The sequence below is a fragment of the Lipotes vexillifer genome, unplaced genomic scaffold (genome assembly GCF_000442215.2).
Source record: "Lipotes vexillifer unplaced genomic scaffold, Lipotes_vexillifer_v1.1 scaffold1008, whole genome shotgun sequence".
NCBI lineage: Eukaryota > Metazoa > Chordata > Mammalia > Artiodactyla > Lipotidae > Lipotes > Lipotes vexillifer.
Window position 1 is genome coordinate 3,890,437 of NW_006772616.1, and position 23,425 is coordinate 3,913,861.

Here is a 23,425-nt window from a genome sequence, read left to right on the forward strand (position 1 = left end):
GAAGGTTCTGTATCTAAAGTCTGCTGTCTTTTCAGTTGAAAGGGAGGATTAGGCAACATTAGAAAGGTGTTCAGGGGACTTCCCTGGTGGTCCAGTGGTTAAGACTCCGTGCTCCCAATGCAGGGGGCCTGGGTTTGATACCTGGTTGGGGAACTAGATACCACATGAATGCTGCAACTAGGAAGTCTGCATGCTACAACTAAGAAGTCCACATGCCGCAGCTAAGAGTCTGCACACCACAACTAAAGATCCCGCGTGCTGCAACTAAGAGCCAGCACAGCCCAAAATAAATAAATATTTAAAAAGAGAAAAAGAAAGATGTTCAAGACATATTAGCACCAAGTGAGACTTTCTTATTGTCATTGTTGAAAAAGAACTGAAAATGGAATAACTTCTCACTATGAGACTCAATGTTATTTGATGCAGTGTCTAAATAATAACTGCAACCTAAGCATCACCGCTTCAGAACACAAGGAATTTGGAGGCACTGATGCCATATGCAAGTGTGTTTCATCTTGTTTCAGCAGTCAGCTACACGGTTACCTCATACAAGGAGCTCAGACGTGGCTGGGCTAATGTTTATTACGTTTTTTTTGTTTTTGCTTCTTATGGTCTGGTGTTTTCCGAGAACTCTTGGGTAAATTTGAGAAACTGTCAAAATTACTACATTCTTGCTAGGATAATAGCTATTAACCCAGTAAATCCATTCCAGGGAATGTAGTGAAAGGAAATAATGCAAAGAAAGAAAGAAATCTGTTGGCCCACGCATGCTTAGTGCAAGATTTTTTAATATATATAACTGAGAACAATTGGAAACAGCAACACAAAGGAAATGATGATAAGCCATATGGTGTTTTAGCTGGATGGAATAAAATGATGGTCATGAAGACTTAAAAAGTAACAAGAAAAATAAAAGAAGCAGATGAAAAAAGTAGGATATAAAATTGTATGTACAGCATTACTGCAGCTGTAAAAATATGTATTCAATGGAATAAAGACCAGAATGTAACGTGCAAAAAAACCCATTTTTTATGGGGCAAGAAGTTTTTTCATGTACCAACTGTATTATTTCAACACGTTTTACATTTTTTAAATTGAAATTGTGCGTTGTGTTTTATTCCAGTCTTTTTTCTAAAGATATTTTTAATTTATTGATACACTGTCTTATATTGACTGTAAATAATTTTGTGTACTTGCTATAAATTACAATGAAAGAATATATAATCACCAGCTGAGGTTCATTTTTGGAATGAAATAAACAAAGACCATGATAGAAAATAAAAGGGACGGTGCTCCTTCAATGAGGTGTCAGGGGAGGCCATTCTACTGTCCAAAGGAGGAGGCAGCTTTGCAAAGAGCTAGGGAAGAACATTCCAGGTGGAACCGTTTGTGTGAAGGTCCAGGATATGAGCCCAGCACTAGGTGCTTCAGGTAGTAAGAAGGAAAAGGTGCAGGGTGTTCAGCTCACAAAACTGAAGGATCGGGAACCATCTTCTAAAGAGCAGATGAAGCCCCGAAGAATATTGAGAAACGGGGGTGAGGAGAAACACCCGCAAGAAGCTCAACTCAGTGAATAAAGAGGAATAAACCGGCAGCTGAGAGATGACGGCAACACGGAAGGTGGAATAGCTGCATCCACGGACTTCGCCGTGGAGACATGGTCCGCGTCTGGGCGCGGCAGTGAGGAGCAAGGAGAAAACCAGCCCCGCCTCCTGGCCTGAGGCCCCTAGGACAGGGCAGGAAGAACAGCTACCACTCGAGGGGTCTGCTGGGGAGGTGGCGTCCTCACAAGGCAGCATGTTTTCATTAAGGCAAGAGGTGTTCATGTGCAAACGCTGGGGCCTCACCCCAGACCCACGGAATCAGAATCTCTGTGAGCTGGGATTTCAATACTAACAAACACCTCCCGTGATGATGATATGCAGCCAGGTCGGGAATCCGCTGTGCGACATGGTTTCTGGTGTCTCTTCCACCTATGAAACTGGTAGAGTGATGGAGATTTGATCAAGGTCCTAGCAGTGAGCTACAGAGAGGGAATGGATTCATGGAGCATTTCAAGGATGACTCCCGGTGAGAATATGAGAGAGGCGCAGTGAGTCCAAGGTGACTGGAAACCTATTTTTAAGACCTACGTTAAGACACTTTTTTTTTTTTTTTGGCGGTACGCGGGCCTCTCACTGCTGTGGCCTCTCCCGCTGTGGAACTGTGCAGGCTCAGCGGCCATGGCTCGCGGGCCCAGCCGCTCCGCGGCATGTGGGATCTTCCCAGACCGGGGCACGAACCCGCGTCCCCTGCATCGGCAGGCGGACTCCCAACCACTGCGCCACCAGGGAAGCCCTTAAGACACTTTTGATTGCTAAGTTGTAAGTTTGTTTCAGACTGACTTGAGTTGAGGAGAATTTATTGGCTCGATCAATGAACTTCCAGGGTCAGGGTCAGTGCACCTGAATTCAGGTGCTCAAGTAATGCCACCCGACATCTGACCCACCGTCTTGTAGCTCTGCTTTCTACTCTGCTGACTGCCTTCCAGGCTCTACCAGTGTGGTGGCCAAGGTGCCTGCCATCAGCTCCAGCCTCAGCAACAGGTCTTTAAAAATCCTGGACAGCAAATGTCCACTCCAGTCTTCTTTTATAAAGTGTAAATAAGAACATAGTTAAGCACCAGTCAGAGCAGGGGAAGTGCAGGTCCCCACCTCCCATTTGCCACCAACACCTGGTGACTCAAGGGGTTAAGAAGTCCTAGGTTCATAGGCTGGACTTCCCTTGATCCTTGCAGAGCCTTCAGGTGACATTTGAGAGGGGCTGAGTGTGCTCTTGGTAAGATCTGGTGAAAGGCACACCATTTCAGCACCCTTAAACTTGATTATTCCGTGTGACGACACAGCACAGACGCTTATTACCTGAAGCCCAGGATTTTTAATGTAACGTGAGAGGTAACACAGTAGGGGCAGCAAAGGTCTCGTTAAACCCCAGCCGCTGGTACTTGAACTGCCACCAGGAGAGGCTTTTATTTGTCTTGTTTAGTACCTGTAACCAGACACCAACAAAGATTGCAGGCCCCAGCCCCTGCTCTGTGTACCGTGCAGTCCCATATCACTGAAGCCTGCAAAGAAAAGAAGTGGCCTGCTGTGCTGCAGGGAGGTGCAAGCTTTTTTAATCAAAAAGGAAAACAAAGTATATGTCAAATAGTTTGGGCGTACGAATAAAACAGACAATTACATCATGAATTTCTGTGAACCCTGCACTCATCTTAAGAAATAAAAACTTAAGTCCCTGGAAATAACCACTGCCTTGCCTTTGATATTTCTCATCCTCATGCATGACGACTTTTACTCCATATGTCTGTGAACAGCATGCAGTGCTGTTTTGCTGGTTTTCAAGCTTCATCGAAATGGTCTCATTCTATCACTATCCTGCTACAAATTTGCTCTTTCTCCTCTTGATCCTTATGTTGACACATGACTTTCTGAGTTGTTTGTTTTCTCTGCTGTGTAGTATTCCACTTAAACTTGTCAAATATATTCATGATTATCCTGTGCGTAGACAGAAAAGTTTTTTCCAACTTTTCACTATTATACACAGGGCTGCTGTGAGCGTTCTTGTGTGGGTCCTGTGCAAACGTGCAAGAGTTTCTTCAGGTCACATATGTAGGGGTAGAACCACAAGAGTGAGGGCGTATATGTATATCTATATCTATATCTATATATATATATATCTTCACTCCTGATAGATGTTGCCAAAAGGCTTTCCAAAGTGTTTGGGTCAACTTACACTGCCACTAGCGGCGTCTGAGCTGTCCCCCACCTCCATATCCACTCTGAGACCTGTACGGTCCAACCTTTATTTTTTATGTTTTGCCAGTGCGAAAATAACGTGGAATCTCTTTATTGTTTGAATTAGTATTTCCCTGATTACTGAGGTTAAAACTTTTAATTTATGTAAAAGCCCAAGGTGTAAAGCTAAACTAGGCGGAGTTGTTCTATTTGGGGGTGGGGTAATCGTTCGTTTTTAAGATATCTAAGCTATTGTATTTATCATTTTGGTACCTTTGGACACCTGTGTTTTTAAATATTGAACATAACTTTAAGCAAGTGAGTTTGTATTAAATCTCTTTTGTAGCATATTTTGGCTGGTATTTTGACTGTCTTTTTTTTTAATTGACTGTGATTTTAGCATTATCTGTGACGCATCCTTCCCATCCCTTTACATAAATTGGTTGGGAGTTGGCTTTAATAGCAGGTATGAAAATCCATCCATGAAGCTGAGGGAGAGAAGACGTCTGAATCCTGAAGGCAAGGGTTCTTGAGTTCACAGGCATGCTCCTGATTTAGTGTCTTTGCTCGGACTGTCCCCTCTGCCTGGAATCTTCCTCCCCCAGAAAAGCACGTGACTCCCTCCTGCCTTCCCCACCGTCAGGCTGTCATCAGATCTCACTTTCTCAGTGAGGACTCCCCTAACTTTGCACTGTATAATATATTCCAGCCCATCTGCCACTCCTGTATCCCTCCTGGCTCCGTTATCTATTTTCTCCTAGCACTTACCACTGGATAACTTTCTATATAAGTTAGTTAGTTATTGTTTGCTTTGACCATTATTCTTCCTTTGTCTTTTTCCTACCACCTGTAGAATGTAACTTCTGCAAGTGCAGGCATCTTGGTCTGGTTTGTTCGCTACTGTCTTCCTGGCACCTAGAATGGTGTCTGGCACATAGTAGGCACTCAGTATAGATTTGTGGACTAATAAATGGGCTGCAGTTAGCAAGGCAGAGAGAGCAGAGAAGAGCATTTCTGAGAGACAGTGTATGTGCCAAGGCCCGAAGGCAACCCAGCAGGGTCTCATGACTAGGAGTGAGCTGGAGAGTTGCAATATAAGTGTGACTGTGATTTTGCATGGCTGCCCATGCAGGTGGAGGGTGCTAGAGGCAGTTACAAGAGATATAAGTAGGAGCCACAGGCAGCAGTTTGGACTTGACCTTGAAGGCATTCGGGAGCCTTACATGATTTTTATCAAGGGAGTAACACGATCCTATGTGCATTTTTAGAAGAATGTCACTCTGGCACCCACAAGAAGAAATCATAGGATAGGGGTTAAGGATCAGACTGGAGACAGGTGGACCATCTAGGGGGCTGTCACAGCGATCAGGTGAGGGAAGATGGTGATCTCATCAGGTAACAGCAGGGCCATGGAGAGACGTGGACAATTTCAGGAGATATGTAGGGCATCGCTACTTGTCTTTTCCTCCAATCCCCGAAATAACTAGAATCTCAGTGACTCCCCGAATCTGAGCCTAACTAAGGCAGCAGGCTGTGCTTCTATTCAGCGTGCTCTTAAGTAATCAAACTGGAAAGCTATCGAAAGTCCTCCACCCACATCTTCAACCTTCCTCTTGGTGAAAGAAATCTGGAGCAAGGCTGCCTTTATTCGACTGAGCAGTGAATAATGGAGCAGCACGCTGATTGAACTCGAAGTTTTTGGAAGGAAGGTAGCATTCCACGTCCAAGTTCCCCTGGTCTCCAGATCTTTTGTGCAAGTAAATTAGTTTCATTTGTCTCAGGGCACCTTTTCCAGGCCAGCTTCTTCCAGCTTGCCTGCAAATGCTTCTCAGTGGTGTTTGAGGCTTGGCTGTGTCTCCTTGTCTGGACCAAATGTTTTATTACGAGGAAATAGCTGGATGATGATTCTGGACTTCTTGGACCCTATTCCCCTCTCAGCTGTTGACTGGATATTTGATACCTTGGTTTTTCAGCTTAACCTGCCCCCTCTCCTGCCTGCTTCTCATTAATATGCATTTCACACTGGAAGCTGAATTTCATACCTACCAGCTCCGCAGTCTTGAGAGAGACAGTTAGGATTAACACCTGTTTGTTTAAGACTCTCCCAAGGTGGAATGGAGGCCCGGGTGCTCACTTCCCGGGTGTGCATGATCTTCCTATGGTCCGGTGGTCATGCATTCCACTGCAAGCTAAAACCATCCAGATCATGGGAGTATCATGTTGCTCGTTTCACATGGGAAAGCCACCGCCCACCTTCCTCTTGTTCAAGTTGTGTTCAAATCTAATTTCCATGGCCCATGTGAGTGGGAGCTCCACAGCCCTGTGTCAGCTGTCAGAGTTTAGCAATACCATTTCCAAACATGGGCCAGTAGGCAGCCAGCAGGCACTAGACAGCTGAATGCTGGCGGAAAAAGCCTCAGACACCTATAGCAGTCCAAACAGTGACTCATCCTGCTATTGCCAGGATAAATATGGGAATAAACGGTATTTTTCTCTAAGCAGGAAGAATTGTCAAAATGCTTATCATTTTATAAAATATAACAGATTGTGCCTGTTCATGTTTTGAAACGTTCCAACACTGCACTAGCTGTATTTTTTTTCTTTTATGAGTTTAATAACAGCTTTCACCTGTTTTTCTTCTTTCTAGGAGGCCTGGAGAACTCGGGAGTTTCCAAGCTGTGCTGCCCCCCGAGCTCTGGATCCACCTGGCCGTGGTGGCCTGTGGCAATCGGCTGGAGGAGACGCTGGTCATGCTCAAATCGGCCGTGCTCTTCAGCCACAGGAAGATGCAATTTCACATCTTCACCGAAGAATCTCTGAAGTCCGAGTTTGACAAGCAGGTGAATGTGCAGGAATTGTGGCACGCTGTTTACTGAGTGCAGACAGACTGCGTTGCGGGAAAGGCATATCCTATTTCCTAATTATTTTGCTGCATAGTCAGCTGTGTGCCCATGAACCCTTGACTCCGAGCCTTACTGTTCTCATCTATAATATAGGGATAATTACACCCCCTGTAGAGAGACATGGTGAGGATTAAATGAGATGATGCACTTAAAGCACTTGACTCAGGGCTCCATCCCTCTTGGTGTTATTGACATTGTTCTTAGTGGGAGTCACGTAGCTAATTTTTATCTATGTATGTATGTTTTTTGAATGACAAATAATATACGCTCATCAAAATAAATTCCAACAGTATAGATGTTATAAATTAAAAAGGTAGAAGTCCTTGCTACGGTTCTTTCCCACACAAGAAACTGTCAGAGTCAACACTTTTGAGTGATTCTCCCATATTTTTTTTCATATGCAGGTGTGTGTGTGTTTACACATCTGTGTGATTGTGTATGTTTGTGTGTATACATGTATATTTGTATAAGTATAAACACATACATGTATAACACATGCACATGCTTGTATTCTTTTATTTTATATATATAAATATATAATATACTTATTTATTATATTTATTTATCAAAACATATTTCTTTTACAAAATCCAGATTACTCTCTGTGTATTATTCTGGAGCTTGCATTTCCTCTCTTAAAGCCACAGCATCAACATCGTTCCAGGTGAGGACTCATAGATTCTCACCACATCCCTTTCTGCTGACTACACAGTCTTTTATTATGTGGCTGGGTCATCATTTATTTGACTCTACCTGTACTGAGGAATAAGTAACAGTTTCCTCCCAGTCCAGGAGAGCTTTGGAGATGCCTCTTCTCCCCGGGCTTGGTACGTGTGTGACTGCACACTGAGCTTTGTTTTCCTGGAGAGGCTTCTCTTGCGGTGGGTTCTTGCGCGCTGGCGGAGAGAGAAGCTCTTTTGTTTTGTATCTACCGACTTGTGTCACCAGGCTGCATCCTGCCACTGGGGTAGCCAGGCTGATGAGAAAGGCCAAAGCAGCGTGTTGGGCATAGAAAGACTAATAACAGAAAGCTAGAAAACGTGTTATGTTTTCTCACGAAAAAAAGTCACCTCGACATTCTCACCAAGAGAAGTCAGGGCAGAACAGTCTTGGGGCTTTGAAATTGATTGGAAAATGGCTTGAGAAGGGTCTGAGTCAGTGAGAGGGGCAAAGAAAAACATTGAAACACACATAGGAGCTTCTCTGAAGCTGTGGTATAAGGGGAATTATAATTAATAATAACAACAATAATAGTAGTAATAATAATTTTAAAAATAAAATAGCCTTTATCAAAGGCTTGTGACTTATGATTTACTCTTACTTAATTCTCGCAAGAATCCTTTGAAGATGGTAATAACCATGTCCCTATTTTACTAGCTGAGATCATTGAGACTCAGAGAGTCTTAGTGATTAGCTCATCAGGTGTCAGTTCAAGGTTACTGACTCAGACCTCCACGAACTTAACCACTATACCATACTGCCTCCCAAACTAGTAGATGGAAGTCTTGAATTCAGAATTTAGCTCCACTCTTGCTGTGTGATCTCGGGCAAGTCTTGTGGGCTTTTTGGGCTTCGGTTTCCCCCTTTGTAGCTTGGGACCAGCAGAAGTGATACAAGAGATGCTTATCGGTAATCTTGATAGGCTAGCTCAGGCTGCAGTGACAGCTTCCAGAAAGCTCAAGAGACTTTCCACATGCCTGCTGCATGTCTCATGCAGGCACAGCAGGGTCCCTGTCCACACGGCCCCCTCAGCCGGGGACCACAGTTGACAGAGACCATTCATGCACGTAGCTGCACCTGCTGGAACATTTGGCCTCTGCAGTTCTTGAGATGCCACTAAAGGAAAGATTGGGACTGTCGGATCCCCACTGTGCTTTTCACTCCCTCAACTTGACGGTGACATTTCTGCTCCTATTTAACTGTCCAGAAGCAGTTGGTCACAAGGCCCACCCAACTCCAAGGGGGCCGAGAGGTATCCTACATGAAGGAATAGGGGAGAAGAGGCTGTGGGTCAACACTAGTCAGCTCATGTACAATATCCACTGGGCAAGTATTTATTGAGTGCCTACTGCATGCTAGAAGTTGGGGCATGAGGACAGAGCAGAACAGAATACAGGCTTGGACTTAAAAAAGACAAGAGAAGGAAGATGTGTATGTGTAACTATAGATGTGTAACAGATTGTGTTTTCCAAAGGGCCTCCTGTTATTCACACCTTTGTATATTTCCCTCCTGCACTGTCCCAGGCCTGGTCTGTGTGACCAGTAGCATAGGGAAGAAGTGATGCTCTGTCACTTTTGAGATTAGGTTTAATAAGGCTCTGCACCTTCCATCTCGCTTGCACTCTTTCTCTCTTGGAGGTCAGCTTTTATGTCAGAGCAGCCCTTGCAGAGGCCCGTGTGTTAAGGAATGAAGGCCTCTTGCCAACACTCGTGTGCTTGAGCTTGGAGACAGGACCTCTAGCCCCATCCAGCCTTCACATGACTCACCCTCATGAGAGGTCCTGAGCTGGAACAACCCAATTCACAGATCCCTGACTCTAAAAAATGATATGAGTTAATGAACGTTTGTGGTTTTAAGCTACTAGCTTTTGGGGTAATTTGTTATAAAGCAAGGGCTAATACAGATATGTCTACAAACATAATATGTATGTGTATATAAAATAGAGTATGCCAAATGTCCTGAAGCTAGATCATTGAAAGCATACAGCTTGTGCCTGGCTCTCTCTAGGAATGCCTGGCCCTGGAACCTGGCCACCATGCAGTGAGGAAGTCCAAACTCGCCCACACAGAGAGGAGCTGAGGTCCCCAGTCGGTAACTGACCTCCACCACCAGAAATGTGAGAACGAGCCTTCAGATGATTCAAGCCCCCAGCCTCCAAGCCTTCTAGCTGAGGCCCCAGACATTGTGGAGTGGACTCAAGCCGTCCCTCTGTGCCTTGTCTGAATTCCTGATCCTTGGATCTCTGAGCATAATAAATGGTCGTTTTATACTACTAAGTTTTGGGGTAATTTGTTATGAGCTATAGTACCTGGGACATTATAAATTAGGAGCTAAAGTATGGGGAAATATCGCAGATACTTGTGAAGTTGAGCCACATTTTACGTTGCCCTGCTGACTTTATCCCTCTGATGGCTTATTTCCTCAGTTCTTTGTTAGACCAGTGAAGCTCCATTGGCAAAGGAGATTATAATAGGGTGTTCACATCAGGGCAGGGCATATGGAGTCACCCCTTTCTTTTCCATGCTGGGATTATGGTGCAAGTTTAGATGTTAAATATTGTCTCTTCCGTAAGTCACAGAACTTTTCTCAGTCTCAATTTCTTCATCTGTATCAAGCAAAAATCTATAACAGGTATACAAAAGGGACAAATGATTCTTGCTCTGCTTATTGCAGAGTGTAATTGTGAGGCTGAATCAGATAACCTATTTATTCTCTCATTCCACAAAGATTCCTTGGAATATCTCCCTGGGTTGGGCACTGTGTTAGCCCTGAAGCTATAGATCAGCAGCAGTTGGTTTCCACTCAGCCACCTGAGATGCTGGTGTGGAGGGGCAGGTTATACCATCCTTCTGAAGGCTGTCAGTTTCAACAATGAGGCATTGTGGGAATATCCAGAGTGTCTTTTTTTTTTTTTTTTTGGCAGTACGTGGGCCTCTCACTGCTGTGGCCTCTCCCGTTGCGGAGCACAGGCTCCGGACGCGCAGGCCATGGCTCACGTGCCCAGCCGCCCCGCGGCATGTGGGATCCTCCCGGACCAGGGCACGAACCCGTCACCCCTGCATCGGCAGGCAGACTCTCAACCACTGCGCCACCAGGGAAGCCCCATATCCAGGGTGTCTTGTGATAACTTCCGGAGATGCTCAGAGCCACATACCTCAGGGTCAAAACAAAACAAAACAAAATGCTAATTGCCGTCATTATCCCTCTGGAAATGGCATTGTGGACGAGTTCTGTTATATTTAAGTAGAAATTTTTTTAAAGCTGCTTAAGTACACTGTCTGGTGGTATTTACTGTCTACGTTGTTGGTATTTAATATTTGAAAGTTTCATTTATTTTTGTCATATCCCAGTATAAAAGCTGAAAATGCCAGCTGGTTGATTTCTTAGCCTCTCCAGGCAGTTCAGGATCAAATATATGATTTAAGTTTGGTTAATTTGTGCTCCTGCCCCAGACTCAGAATCAGGAAATAGTGCGACACAGAAGCGGGGATGGCCACCAATCCGTTCTGGTGATAGGTGGGGCCCCATGGGGCATTGACATCGTGTGTGTGTGTGTGTGTGTGTGTGTGTGTGTGTGTGTGTGTGTTTAGCTCTGACATAGGAAGAGGTGTCAACAGGAATTTCTAGTTGCTGGAGTCAATATACTGTTCAAATATAGACATAGGAACAAATATAAATGGTCTGAATATTCCACTTAAAAGACATGGATTGGCAAAGGTGGATAAACCCTTCTAGAAGATAGGATGCTAAAGATCAAAGAGTCAAGGAAATCAGTAGACTATGGGACCTTCCCATTCTCCTTCCAGGGATGATTTTGGGCTGTTGTGCAGTGGCACAGTTGTCCTGACTATTTGTGCCCAGTGTCTGTTCTGATTGGTTGGTACTGTTGCACTGAACGTTCATGCCCAGTGTCAGTTCTGATGTGTTCATGCACTTGTATTGGGTATTTATGCCTGAAGATTTCTCTCCCAAATATCCATCTCAAAATTGCAAATTTAAAGTGTTCCCAATGGTGTTGTTTTTCAAAAAATTTTATGCGACTATATAAGCAATATATGTACACTGTAAAAAAAAAAAGTTATATTAGTGGACAGAGAGTAAAAATGTAAACTATCAAAAAAAGTTATAAAATCAGAAATGAAAAAAATCAACCATCATATTAATGCTGAGGAGAACAATTTTTGTGTATTTCTGTACATTTCTTGTCATATCAACATCAGAAATGGAATCATATTCTATATTTTCTATCACTGTTACGTAGATTACCGAATTTCTTCTAAAATAGGGGTTGACCAACTTTTTCTGTGAAAGACCAGATAGTAACTACTTTAGGCTTTGCAGGCTGTCTGGTCTCACAGCTACTCACCTCTATTCCTTCTTATAAAAGCAGCCATAGATATACCTAAACAAATGGGTATGCCTATGTTCCAACAAAACTTGTATTTATGGACAGTGAAATTCAGATTTCATGTGATTTTCACATGTCACAAAGTGTTATTCTTGTTTTTGTTTTTATTTTTTTTTGCGGTACGCAGGCCTCTCACTGACGCGGCCTCTCCAGTTGCGGAGCACAGGCTCCGGACGCGCAGGCCCAGCGGCCATGGCTCACGGGCGCAGCCGCTCCACGGCATGTGGGATCCTCCCGAACCGGGGCACGAACCCATGTCCCCTGCATCGGCAGGCGGACTCTCAACCACTGCGCCACCAGGGAAGCCCTCTTGTTTTTATTTTCTTCAACTATTTTAAAATGTTTAACCCATTCTTGGCTTGTGTGCTATTTGTAGCAGGCTGGGTTTGGCTCTTCCACTACCATGTTTTGCTGACCTTTTTCTGCAACATTGTCACTAGTAGCTGCATAGTATTCTGTTGTGTAAGCCTATCCCAGAGCTTATTTCACCAATTTCTTATTTACCTTGTTTCCTATTTTTCACTGTTAGAAACAATGCTGCAGTAAACAACCTTGTAATAAGTGTGTATGTACTTTTGGAATTTTTCCTTAGGATAAATTCTCAGAAGTGGAGTTACTGTGGCACTGGGAAGGCATTAACTAAAAAGAATTAAGAAGATACACAGATACATATGCAAATAGCATATGAAAGGATGCTTAAGATCACATGTCATTAAGGAATTGCAAATTAAAATGATGAGATACAGCTACATACCATTAGAATTGCTAAAATCCATAACACTGATAACACCAAATGCTGAAGCGGATATGAAAAAACAGGAACTCTCACTCATTGCTGGTGGGAATGCAAAATGGTACAGCCACTTTGGAAGACGGTTTGGCAGTTTCTTAGAAAGTTAAATGTAGGCTGACCATACAATCTGGTAATCGCACTCCTTGGTATTTACCCAAATGAATTGATAAATTGTCCACACAGAAACCTGCACATGAATGTTTAGAGCAGTTTTATTCATAGTCACCCCAAACTGGAAGCAACCAAGATGTCCTTCAATAGATAAATAGGCAAGCAAACTGTGATATGTTTATACAATGGAATATTGGTCAGTGATAAAAAAAAATAAGCTATGAGGCTACAGAAAGACATGGAGGAACTTTAAATGCATATTGCCAAGGAGAAAAGCCAATCTGAAAAGACTGTATGCTGTGTGATTCCAACCATATCACATTCTGGAAAAGACAAAACTGAGAGACAGTAAAAAGATCAGTGGTTGCCAGTAGTTCAGAGATGAAAAGGAGGGAGGAGGGATGAATAAATGGAACAGAGGGGATTTTTAGGGCAGTGGAACTATGCTGTATGATACTGTAATGGTAGACACAGAACATCATGCATTTGTCAAAACCTGTAAAATTACAGGACACAAAGAATGAACCCTAATGTAAACTATGAGCTTTTCTTAACAATGTATTGATATTGGTTCATCGGTTGTAACAAACGTACCACATTAATGCAAGATGTCAGTGATGGGGAAACTGGGGGGTGGGAGGGGAAGGAGAGAGGGTATATGGGAACTGTCTCTGTACTTCCTGCTCAATTCTGTAACCATAAAACTGCTCTGAAAAATGAAGTCTATAAATTAAAATAATTTTATTATAAAATTAATTTATGCAGACAAAGTAATATACCCTGTCCATAAAAGTCTTAAAGAACACAGAAATATAAACTTAGAAAAGGAAACCACCACCACCTCCTCCTCAGGTACCCACGTTTAACAATTAGGAGCATATCTGTTCAGCTTTTTCTGTACGTGTAAGTGTATGCGTATATTTTTCCCTGTAAGATAGAACCATATTATACATTTCGTATTGTACTCTGCTTTTACTAAAACCTAACTATATATTGTGACCGTTTTCTCATGACAGCGCATATAGATCTACTTTAACTGTACGTTAGTCCACTGTGTAGTTCCATCATAATGCATCTTCCCAATTCCTTATCGTTGAGCATTGAGTATTGAGCAAGGTTTTTTTGTTTGTTTGTTTGTTTGTTTTTATTACAAACTATGTTTCGGTGAAAGTCCTTGTGCCTCTGTCTTGGCATTTGTGGTTACTAGTCTCTAAACTGCCATCTTGGGAGTTTGTTTAAATTTACCCTTGCAGTTTAGGTGCCAGTTTCCCATCATCCTTGCCAACTCTGGATGTTATTTTTTTAAATCTTAGCAGTGGTCTTTTTATTCAGTGAGCATAAATTGTGGTGATAAAATTAGACTTTCTTTGTATGCTACCTGAATAATTTCCACCTGGCCATGCAGAAGATTTAGGTGTTTTTCATATTTCTGGGGTCTAATCACCCTCCCCTGACCTTCCATGTTTTTCAGCTACGACAGTGGCCAGACTCATATACAAAGAAGTTTGAGTACAGAATCTACCCCATCACATTTTCGGTTGGAAACCCTCAGGAATGGAAGAAATTATTCAAACCGTGTGCTGCCCAGAGACTCTTTCTTCCGGTAGGAACACCTGCTTTTAATAAGTTGCTGCTTGGGAGAGAATTGCTCTTGGAAACATCATGGAATTAACTAGGGTGTGCCTAGAGACATTTTAATTACAGTGGAAAATATGTTCCTCTTGGATTCTGTAGTCTTCAGGGTGTAGAGAGAGGGTCCCTGTGGTTGAGAAATTGTCTTTCCCAAAGATTGAGGGACTGAGAGCATCCCAAGCATGTCTTGGATTATGGGTCTTTGTGACTATGGATGCACCATTTACTAACTGTGTGGACCTCACTAAACCTCTTAACTTCTCTAAGCCTCACTTTCCTCCATAAGCTTGGCACATAGTTGATGCTCAATAAATGTTATTCTAGATTATTATTATTTCTCTTATAATAATAACTATTTCTAGATGTAGCTATGCTAGGGGATAATTCAGAGAAGGTCCAGAGTTCTGGTTCACCTTTTCCATTTTGAATTTTCACATTGAATGTTTTTGTTTCCTCCTTTAAAATTCTAAATAGAAAAATCACCGAAGATATTCCAAAACTGAGAATATCATTGAACAAAGATGGCAGCTTTGAATTGTGAATTGCAACCTTGACATTTGTGAAGGTCATGCCTTCAGTAAACATTTATTGAGCGCCCATTAGGTGCGAAGCCCTGGCTTAGTGATGGCGATATGGTGGTGAGCAAGACAGTTGTGGTCTTTTTTTTTCTTTTTTATTGGAGTATAGTTGATTTACAATGTTGTGTTACTTTCCGCTGTACAGCAAAGTGAGTCAGTTATACATATATCCACTTTTTTTTTAGTTTCTTTTCCCAGGTAGGTCATTACAGAATATTGAGTAGAGTTCCCTGTGCTACACAGTAGGTCCTTATTAGTTATCTATTGGTCTTGCCTCCTTGGAGTTTGAGTCTAGCAAGGCATTGAACAGGTAATTACAAATGTGATCCATGCTGAGGTGGAGAACAGAGTCTCTTGGATGTATGTAACATGGGTTTCCACTCTGGTCTGGGGGATGTCTAGAAGGTTCTCTCGAGGAATGGCTTTTATGCTGAGACGTGAAAGAAGGAGTAGTAGGGGGTCACTGAGAGACTAGGGCCTGGGGTGGATAATGAGAGAAAAGAGTTCCAGGCAAATGGAATAGCAGGTACAAAGGGGCCCTACTGCAAAAGTGGACAGGAACATGTTTGGGAAGATAGAAGGTCCAGTAACCAGAAAATAGAGCACGGTAGGATAGAAGAGGTCGGCAGGGGCTGGAGCTTGCAGGCTCTGTAAGCCATGTTGGAGTGTCTGGTCTTTGCGTTAAGGGCAGTGAGACGCCATTGAACAATTCTTAGCACGAAAGTGAGATGATCTGACTTGGGTAATACAGAGGACTCACCGGTTCATTGCAGTGTGGACAGTGGAATTGCTGAGGCCAATTAATACTGACTTCGGCTATGGCGGTTGCCTTAGAGATGGTTGCAGACCGTGCCTGAGAAATAGAATTACCAGTCCCCGTGACTGGCTGGCTGTGGGAGTTGAAGGAGAGAGGAGGTGATAAAGATCTCACCCAGGTTTCTGACCTGAACAGCTATGAAGGTTGATCTGTTTGAAATTGCCAGTATTCTGCTACTTATGACCTAGAAAAAAGGCAATTTCTTACAGTTCAGCCTACAAAATGGATGGCAGTGCTATTTAGAGATGGAAAAGGCTAAAGAAAGACCATTATTTGTAAGGGAGAAGACGAGTTTAATTTGGGTCATATTTTGATTTCGAGGTGCCTGGGAAACACCCACACAGGGAGGTCTTACCATCTGTTGGTCTGAAATCCCAAATGGCAAATGGCAGTTTTAGCATTTCCTGTGCAGAACCTGTGAAAAAAACAAGGTCTGGCTGTACTCTTGGTGCTGATTTGCTGCACAAGCCCACTCACTACTAAATGACTTATTTTTCACATGCCACAGCCTTTTATACAGGTTGTGAGGTGGGATTCATTGCATAAAAATGGGAGTAAGAAAAGACTTCCCCAAATCGGAACCAAAATCTTCAGATTGGTGAAATGAAAACTAACTACTGTTTGAGAAGCCAAGAGAAAATCTCAGGCTTCTGCTTCTTATCTCTGTTTTAGGGGGAAAAATATTAGAAATCCCAAGTTATTTTTGGAAAATTGTCTCCCCAACCTATGCAAAAAAATAGTAGCAACCCAGTAGAACATATTTGAATCTTCCCTGACCTTGAATTGTGACTTTACTGCCACTACTAAAAAAACAAACCCACCACATGATGGTTTTCATTCATCCCCAGCTAAACAAGTCTATTCCATTTTGAATGACAAATGAGTGCTGGCATTCCTTATCTGCTTTTGATAATGGAAATTAGCCCTCCTTAAAAATAATAAAGACAGATTGCAGTTGACAGGACATTTACCTTCCCTGAGTTGTATATCATAACAGAAGATTATAAACATGGAATTTCTGGACATCAGTGAGATATATTGATCCTCAGGGTAATTTGAAATAAAGTCTAGGTGATGTTTTCCTTGATATTCATCTCTGTAAAACCAGATCAGTGTGCTGCTGAGGCACTGCAGAGGAGATGGAGATTCTAAAATGCAGGGACTTCCCTGGGGGCACAGTGGTTAAGACTCCGTGCTCCCAATGCAGGGGGCCCAGATTTGATCCCTGGTCAGGGAACTAGATCCCACATGCATGCCGCAACTAAGAGTTTGCGTGCCACAACTAAGGAGCCCGCGAGCTGCAGCTAAGACCCAGTGCAACCAAATAAGTAAAATAAAATAAAATGCAAACATTCTAGCCCTGGTCAGTCAGTTGACTGAGAATCCCAGTCTTACCTCTTTTCTTTCTTTTTTAAATTTCTTTTATTTTTTATTTTTATTTCTTTTTAATTTTGGCTGCGTTGGGTCTTTGCTGCTGCACGGGCTTTCTCTAGTTGCGGGGAGTCGGGGCTACTCTTCGTTGCGGTGTGCAGGCTTCTCATTGCGTTGGCTTTTCTTGCTGCGGAGCAGGGGGTCTAGGTGCACGGGCTTCAGTAGTTGTGGCTCGCGGGCTTTAGAGCGCAGGCTCAGTAGTTGTGGCGCACGGGCTTAGTAGCTCCGCGGCATGTGGGATCTTCCCGGACTAGGGCTTGAACCCGCGTCCCCTGCATCGGCAGGCGGATTCTTAACCACTGCACCACCAGGGAAACCCTTACCTCTTTTCTGAGGGAGTGTCATCTACCACAAACCTGCAGATGAAACCCTTTCTCAGGTAAGATTTTACTAATCAGAGCATGTGTCTTTGCAACTCAAGACTGTTAGATTCTCAAGTACAATTAGTGGAATTCAGATCCCACCAATTCAAGATATATGAAGTCCTAAATCAGTGGATGCTTACTTTTCTATTTCTGTGAATGGTGGATCTAAGGACCATTATTAGTGCAAAGTAAACAGCAGACGACTTGATTAAGCTCCCTAGACTGCATTCTGCTTTCAGGTAATTCAGAAGCTCAAAGTATTTAAAACAATATGCCAATCACAAATAAATCAAACCTGTCAATTAAAATTGACCTTGGAGGACTTGTCCCCTTTTCCTTAGTGAAGGCCAAAAGCCTTTATTCTATAAGAATAATTGAGTTTTGTGAATTCACATCACCTTTTCCTCATTTAATAGCAATTAGTGAGATTGCATAATGGATCTCTACATTTTGTTACACACTGTGCCTGTTTGATTATAAAGGCCTGTCTTCTCAATAATGTGCTCCTCTGGAGATCCTAGAGATATTTAAAATATGACAAGAGATCACTGGATTACAGAATCTACAGAAACTTTATTGGCAAGCGGTACCAAATGTGGTAATATGAGGTAGGTTAAGGCACTTTCCAGTCATCATCCAGAGAAAGACTTTTAAAACCATGTTTTGTAAGTTCCAGGATTATAATAATGTCTGATGCCTTGCTCATAAAACTTGGCATAAGTATCCACATTCAAGGAAGGAGTTAGGGAAGAATATTATCAAGAGAGATTGGATAAAATTGCTCACAGTCTTGAACTATAAATACATCCTGAGAATTTCTAACTCTTATGTTTCCAACAAACTTGTCCCATTCTTTAATATGTCAAAGTAGTGGCATGCCAAATAAGCAAAAATCTTAATTACCTAGATTTTCCATATCACATCAAGGGCAACAACATAAGTCTTCCCTCTTTCTACTTCTAATTTGTTAAAGAGGTCTTTATCTGGTTCAAATATTTGGAAAAACTGTATGCTTACCAGAAATGTTCTAATAAGTTTGCCATAGACCGATGGAAAAGAGGGGTTTACCTGACTTATTAGAACTTTTTGTAATTAAGGTTAGGCTTCTGTATTATTATTAATATTATACCTCAGAATTAGCAGTTAACATTGAGACTTCCTTGGAAACAACCCTTTGGGTAGCAACAAATATTGACAGGCAAATAGGAATGTATTAAAAATCCTTATTAAGAGGAACATCAGTTAGAATCACCATAAATGATGTCTATATATTTCTTCAAGCACTCAGAGGCCATAAAGTATCAGGATGAGATTAGTTACCTAAATATCACATGAAAATGACCCTAGATACTAATTTTGTTGAACAAGCTTTCCACAGTACTTATCATTTACTCACACATTATTAAAAGTTTGACATTCAGGGTATTAGTTACAACTCTTGGTTACATGTGAGAGGAACTCAGTTTCAACCAGCTAAGCAAAGAAGGCAACTTATTCACTTATCTGACTGTGGAGTCCAGATCAGAGGGCTAATCTCAAGCACAGCTAGATCCCAAGGCTCCTATAATGTCACCAGGGCTCTGTCTGGCTCTCTCCCCGTCCCTTGCAGGGCTCACTCTGTGAGAATGATGATTGCTTGAAGCATCCTGAGAGACAAATTCTAAAGCTTAGCTACGGCAGTAGAAAAAGAGCCTGGCAGGGTGGTGACATCTGAAATGGTGGCATGAGAGCTCTGGAAATTGTTCCTCAGTGAAACAAGCATAACTGTGAACATTATTTTTAAAACAACTATCTAGAGTCTTTGGAAATTGTCCTAAGGACCTTAGCACATTAAGAAACAAATTTCTTACTCAAGAAAATCTACTAAAACTTAATAAGGAAGAGCAAGAGTCTGTGACACTTGAATCATGACCCACTCCCTCCCTCTCCCCTTCTAGCTCTGCGTGGCGGAAACCCAACTCTAGACAATTCAGTCAAGAACACAGGGATCCTCCCAGCTCCCAGTTGAGGGCTATGGTATTTCCTTGGGAGGGGCAGGTCATCAGCATTTCTCATCTCTACCAGCTGTGTCTTACAGAGCTTAAATTTCAGGTAAGTATGTCCAGGGATTCAGAGGCTCTGTTCATTAAGAGAATGCTTCATGAGAGCAACAAGCTAAACCATAGGCTAGTTAGTTTACAAGGGAGAACCAGGGAAAGAGACAAATAAAAAGTGCCCTCCTGGTGTCAGAACAAAGTTCAAAGACCAACCTCAAAAACTATCCCTGCAAATGGGCCAGAATTTAATGGATCATACTGCAGGATCAACTTGTGCTCAGGCCATTGTCAAAAACAGGAGAGCAATCAGCTGGCAATTAGTGAAGGCTAATAGCTGGGTGTAATACCAACAGAGATGCACAGCCTAAGAGGATGATTAGAAGAAGAGTCAATCAGAGAGAGCCCTGATAAAACCACTGTCATCCTGGGTGACTGTGGGCATGCACAAGGCTGCACCCACTGAGGAAAATCATCATAGGTTTCACACAGTGGATAAAGTGGACTTCACTGAAATAGTCCAGTCAAGATGCTAAACAAATAAACAAGCAAACAACATGAACAAGCCCTGTATGTTGAGTTGGGGCGTGAGGTGGGCAGGGGAGAGTTATCCAGAATTGCTAAAACATCCTAAAATGTATTATCATGCTAAAATATATTAACATGCTAAAAATATGCTCTAAATTTTTTTTCAACAAAAAAATATGAGGCAGGCAAATAAACAGGAAAGTGTGATTCATTCACAGGGAAAAATGCAGGCAGCAGAAACTGCCTGGTGAGAGGACCCAGCTGTCAGACTTAGTAGAAAAAGACTTCAAAACAGCCATTACAAATATATTCAAGGAACAAAAGGAACCTGTGCTTAAAGAAGTAAAGTAAGATGTGATGACAATGTTTCGTAAAATTGAGACTGTCAATAAAGAAATTTAAATTATTTTTTTAAAAAAGAGCCACACGGAAGTTGTGGAGTTGAAAGGTAAAATAACTGAAGTGAAACAAATCATTAGAGGGGCTTACTATTGATTTGAACTTAAAGTAGAAAGAATCAGTAAACTTGAAGATAATCAATAAAGATTATACAAAATGTGAAGAACAGAGAAAAATAACAAATAAAATTGAACAGAGACTCAGAGATGTGAAACACCATCAGATCCACCAAGACATGTATGATGAGAGCACCAGAAGGAGAGGAGACAGAGAAAGGAATAGAGAAAAAAATTATTCTTGAAGAAATAATGGTTGAAAACTTGCAAATTTGATGAAAAACAATATACACATCAGAAATCAACTAACTCCAAGTAAGATAAACTCAAAGAGATCCACACACAGATAAATCATAGTAAAAGTCCTGAAAGGCAAAGACAAAATCTTATAAGCAGCAAGAGAAAAATAACTTGTCACATGTAAGGGAACTTCAATGAGATTATTTGCTGACTACTCATTAGGAACTGTGGATGCCATAAGGCTATGAGATAACATTATCTGAAGTGGCAAAAAGTAGGGGGAACTGTCAACCAAAAATCTTATATCCAGCAAAATAATTTTTAAAATGAAGGTGAAATAAAGTCGCTCCCTGATAAACAAAATCTGAGATAATTCATTTACAGCAGAACCACAAGAATAAAGGAAGTTCTTCAGGCTGACAGCAAGTGACTCCAGGCAGTGATTCAAAACTCACAATAAAAAAAAAAAAAAAGAGCACCAATAAAGGCATTAATGCAAAAGATAATATAAGTGAGTATTTTTTACCCTTTATTCTCTGGATTGATTTAAAAAACAATTGTATAAAACATTATGTATATAATAATCATGTGTTGAGCCTGTACCATAGAAATGTAATATAAATATAAATATATAAATATAAATATAAATATATATATATATAAATATAAATATAAATAAATATATATATATATATATATATATATATATATATAGTAGCACAAAGGAGGTTGGAATGGAGGAAAAATTGTATGGAATAAGAAAATGACACCAGATAGTAACTTGAATCCACAGGAACAAATGAAGAAAATTAAAAATGGCATGTGAAAAAGTTAATATAACAAACTCCATAAATATATACTTGCTCTTCTTCCTCTCTCAGCTTCTTTAAACACATAAAATTGTAAGAAGTAGCAATTATACTGTTGGGTTTGTAACAGTATAGATGTAAATACGTACAACAATGTCATAAAGTGGAGAAGAGGGAATAGAATTATATATGACTAACATTTGTATATCTCATTAGAATGAAGTTAGTATAAATCTGAAGTGTATTCCGATAAGATATATACGTTAATCTCTAGGGCAACCACCAAGGAAATATCTCAAAAACTATGGTGAAAAAATGTATTAAAATGCTATGTTAGAAAATACTCAGTGCAGAAGAAAGCAGTTAAAAGAAGACTACAGGAATAAAAAAGACATGCGATATTGAAAACAAAAAGTAAAATAGCAGACATAAACTCAACTATATCTATAATAACATTAAATAAGAATGGGTAAAATTCCAATCAAAAGAAAGAAATTGCCAGAGATAGATGACAAAGAATACAGTCCAACTATGTGCTGTTTACCGGAGACACACCTTAGATTCAAAATACAAATAGGTTGGAAGCAAAAGGATGGAAAAAGATATGTCAATCAAACAGCAACCACAAGAAAGCTGTAGTGGCTATACTAGTATCAGATAAAATAGAATATAATATGCAACGTTATTAGAGAAAAACAGAAACATTTTATAATGATAAATGTGTTAGTCCACAAAGAAAATATAACAGTTGTAAACATTCATGCACCTAACAACAGAGCCCCCAAAATACTTGAAGCAAAAGCTGACAGAATTAGAGGGAGAGATAGGTAATCCACCAGTAAGAGTAGGAGATTTCAGTGCCTCACGTTCAATAATGGATTAAGCAGTAGTCAGAACATCGACAAGGGAATAGAAGACTTGAACAACATTATAAACCAGCTGGACCAACAGACATCTGTAGAACAGTCCACCCAATACCAGTAGAACACACATCCATCTGAGCGCATATGGAGCATTCTCCAGGATAGACCATATGTTAGGCCATATAAAAGCCTCAGTAAACTTGCAGAAATTGACAAGCTAATCCTAAAATTTATACGGAAATTCAAGGATCTATGAAGTCAATAAGCCACTAGCGAAGTTATAAATAAAAGAAATGACACAAATTTCTAATATCAGAAATGAAAAAGGGGCATTACTACAGATCCTTTGTAATGGACGTTAAAAGTACAATTTAAAAAATACTATGAACAACTCTTATGACCACAAATTTAATAACCTAAATGAAATGGACCAATTCCTTGAAAGACGAAATCTGTCAAAACTCACCCAAGAGGAAACAGATGTTCTTAATAGGCCTATATCTATTCAAGAAATTGAATCAATAATTAATAACCTTCCAAATAGAAAGCACCATGCCCAAATGGGTTTGCTGGTGAATTCTACCAAACATTTAAGAAAGATGTTATACCAGTTCATAGAAATAGAACTTTAAATAGATCAACGGAACAGGATAGAGAGTCCAGAAATAGACCCCCATAAATATAGTCAATTGATCTTTGACAAAGGCACAAAGGCAATACAATGGAGCAAAGATAGTCTCTTCAACAAATGGTGCTGGAACAACTGGACCACCACATACAAAATAATGAATATAGACACACACCTTACACACTACAAAAATTAACTCAAAATGGATCACGTAAATGTAAAATGCAAAACTATAAAACTCTTACAAGGTAGCATAGGAGAAAACCTGAATGACCTTGGGTATGGTGATGTCTTTTTGACAACAGTAAGGACACAATCCATGAAGGAAATAATTGAT

General features: G+C 41.1%; 1 protein-coding gene across 1 annotated transcript in view; it reads left to right on the top strand.

Moving 5' to 3' along the window:
• The window catches only part of GXYLT2 (glucoside xylosyltransferase 2), a 76,796-nt gene that overhangs the window by 13,765 nt on the left and 39,606 nt on the right, over positions 1-23,425 (top strand). Inside the window, exons 2-3 of the mRNA XM_007447668.1 lie at positions 6,421-6,613; positions 14,181-14,312. Of these exons, the coding sequence (XP_007447730.1) occupies positions 6,421-6,613; positions 14,181-14,312 (325 nt within the window). The remainder of the gene's footprint in view (positions 1-6,420; positions 6,614-14,180; positions 14,313-23,425) is intronic.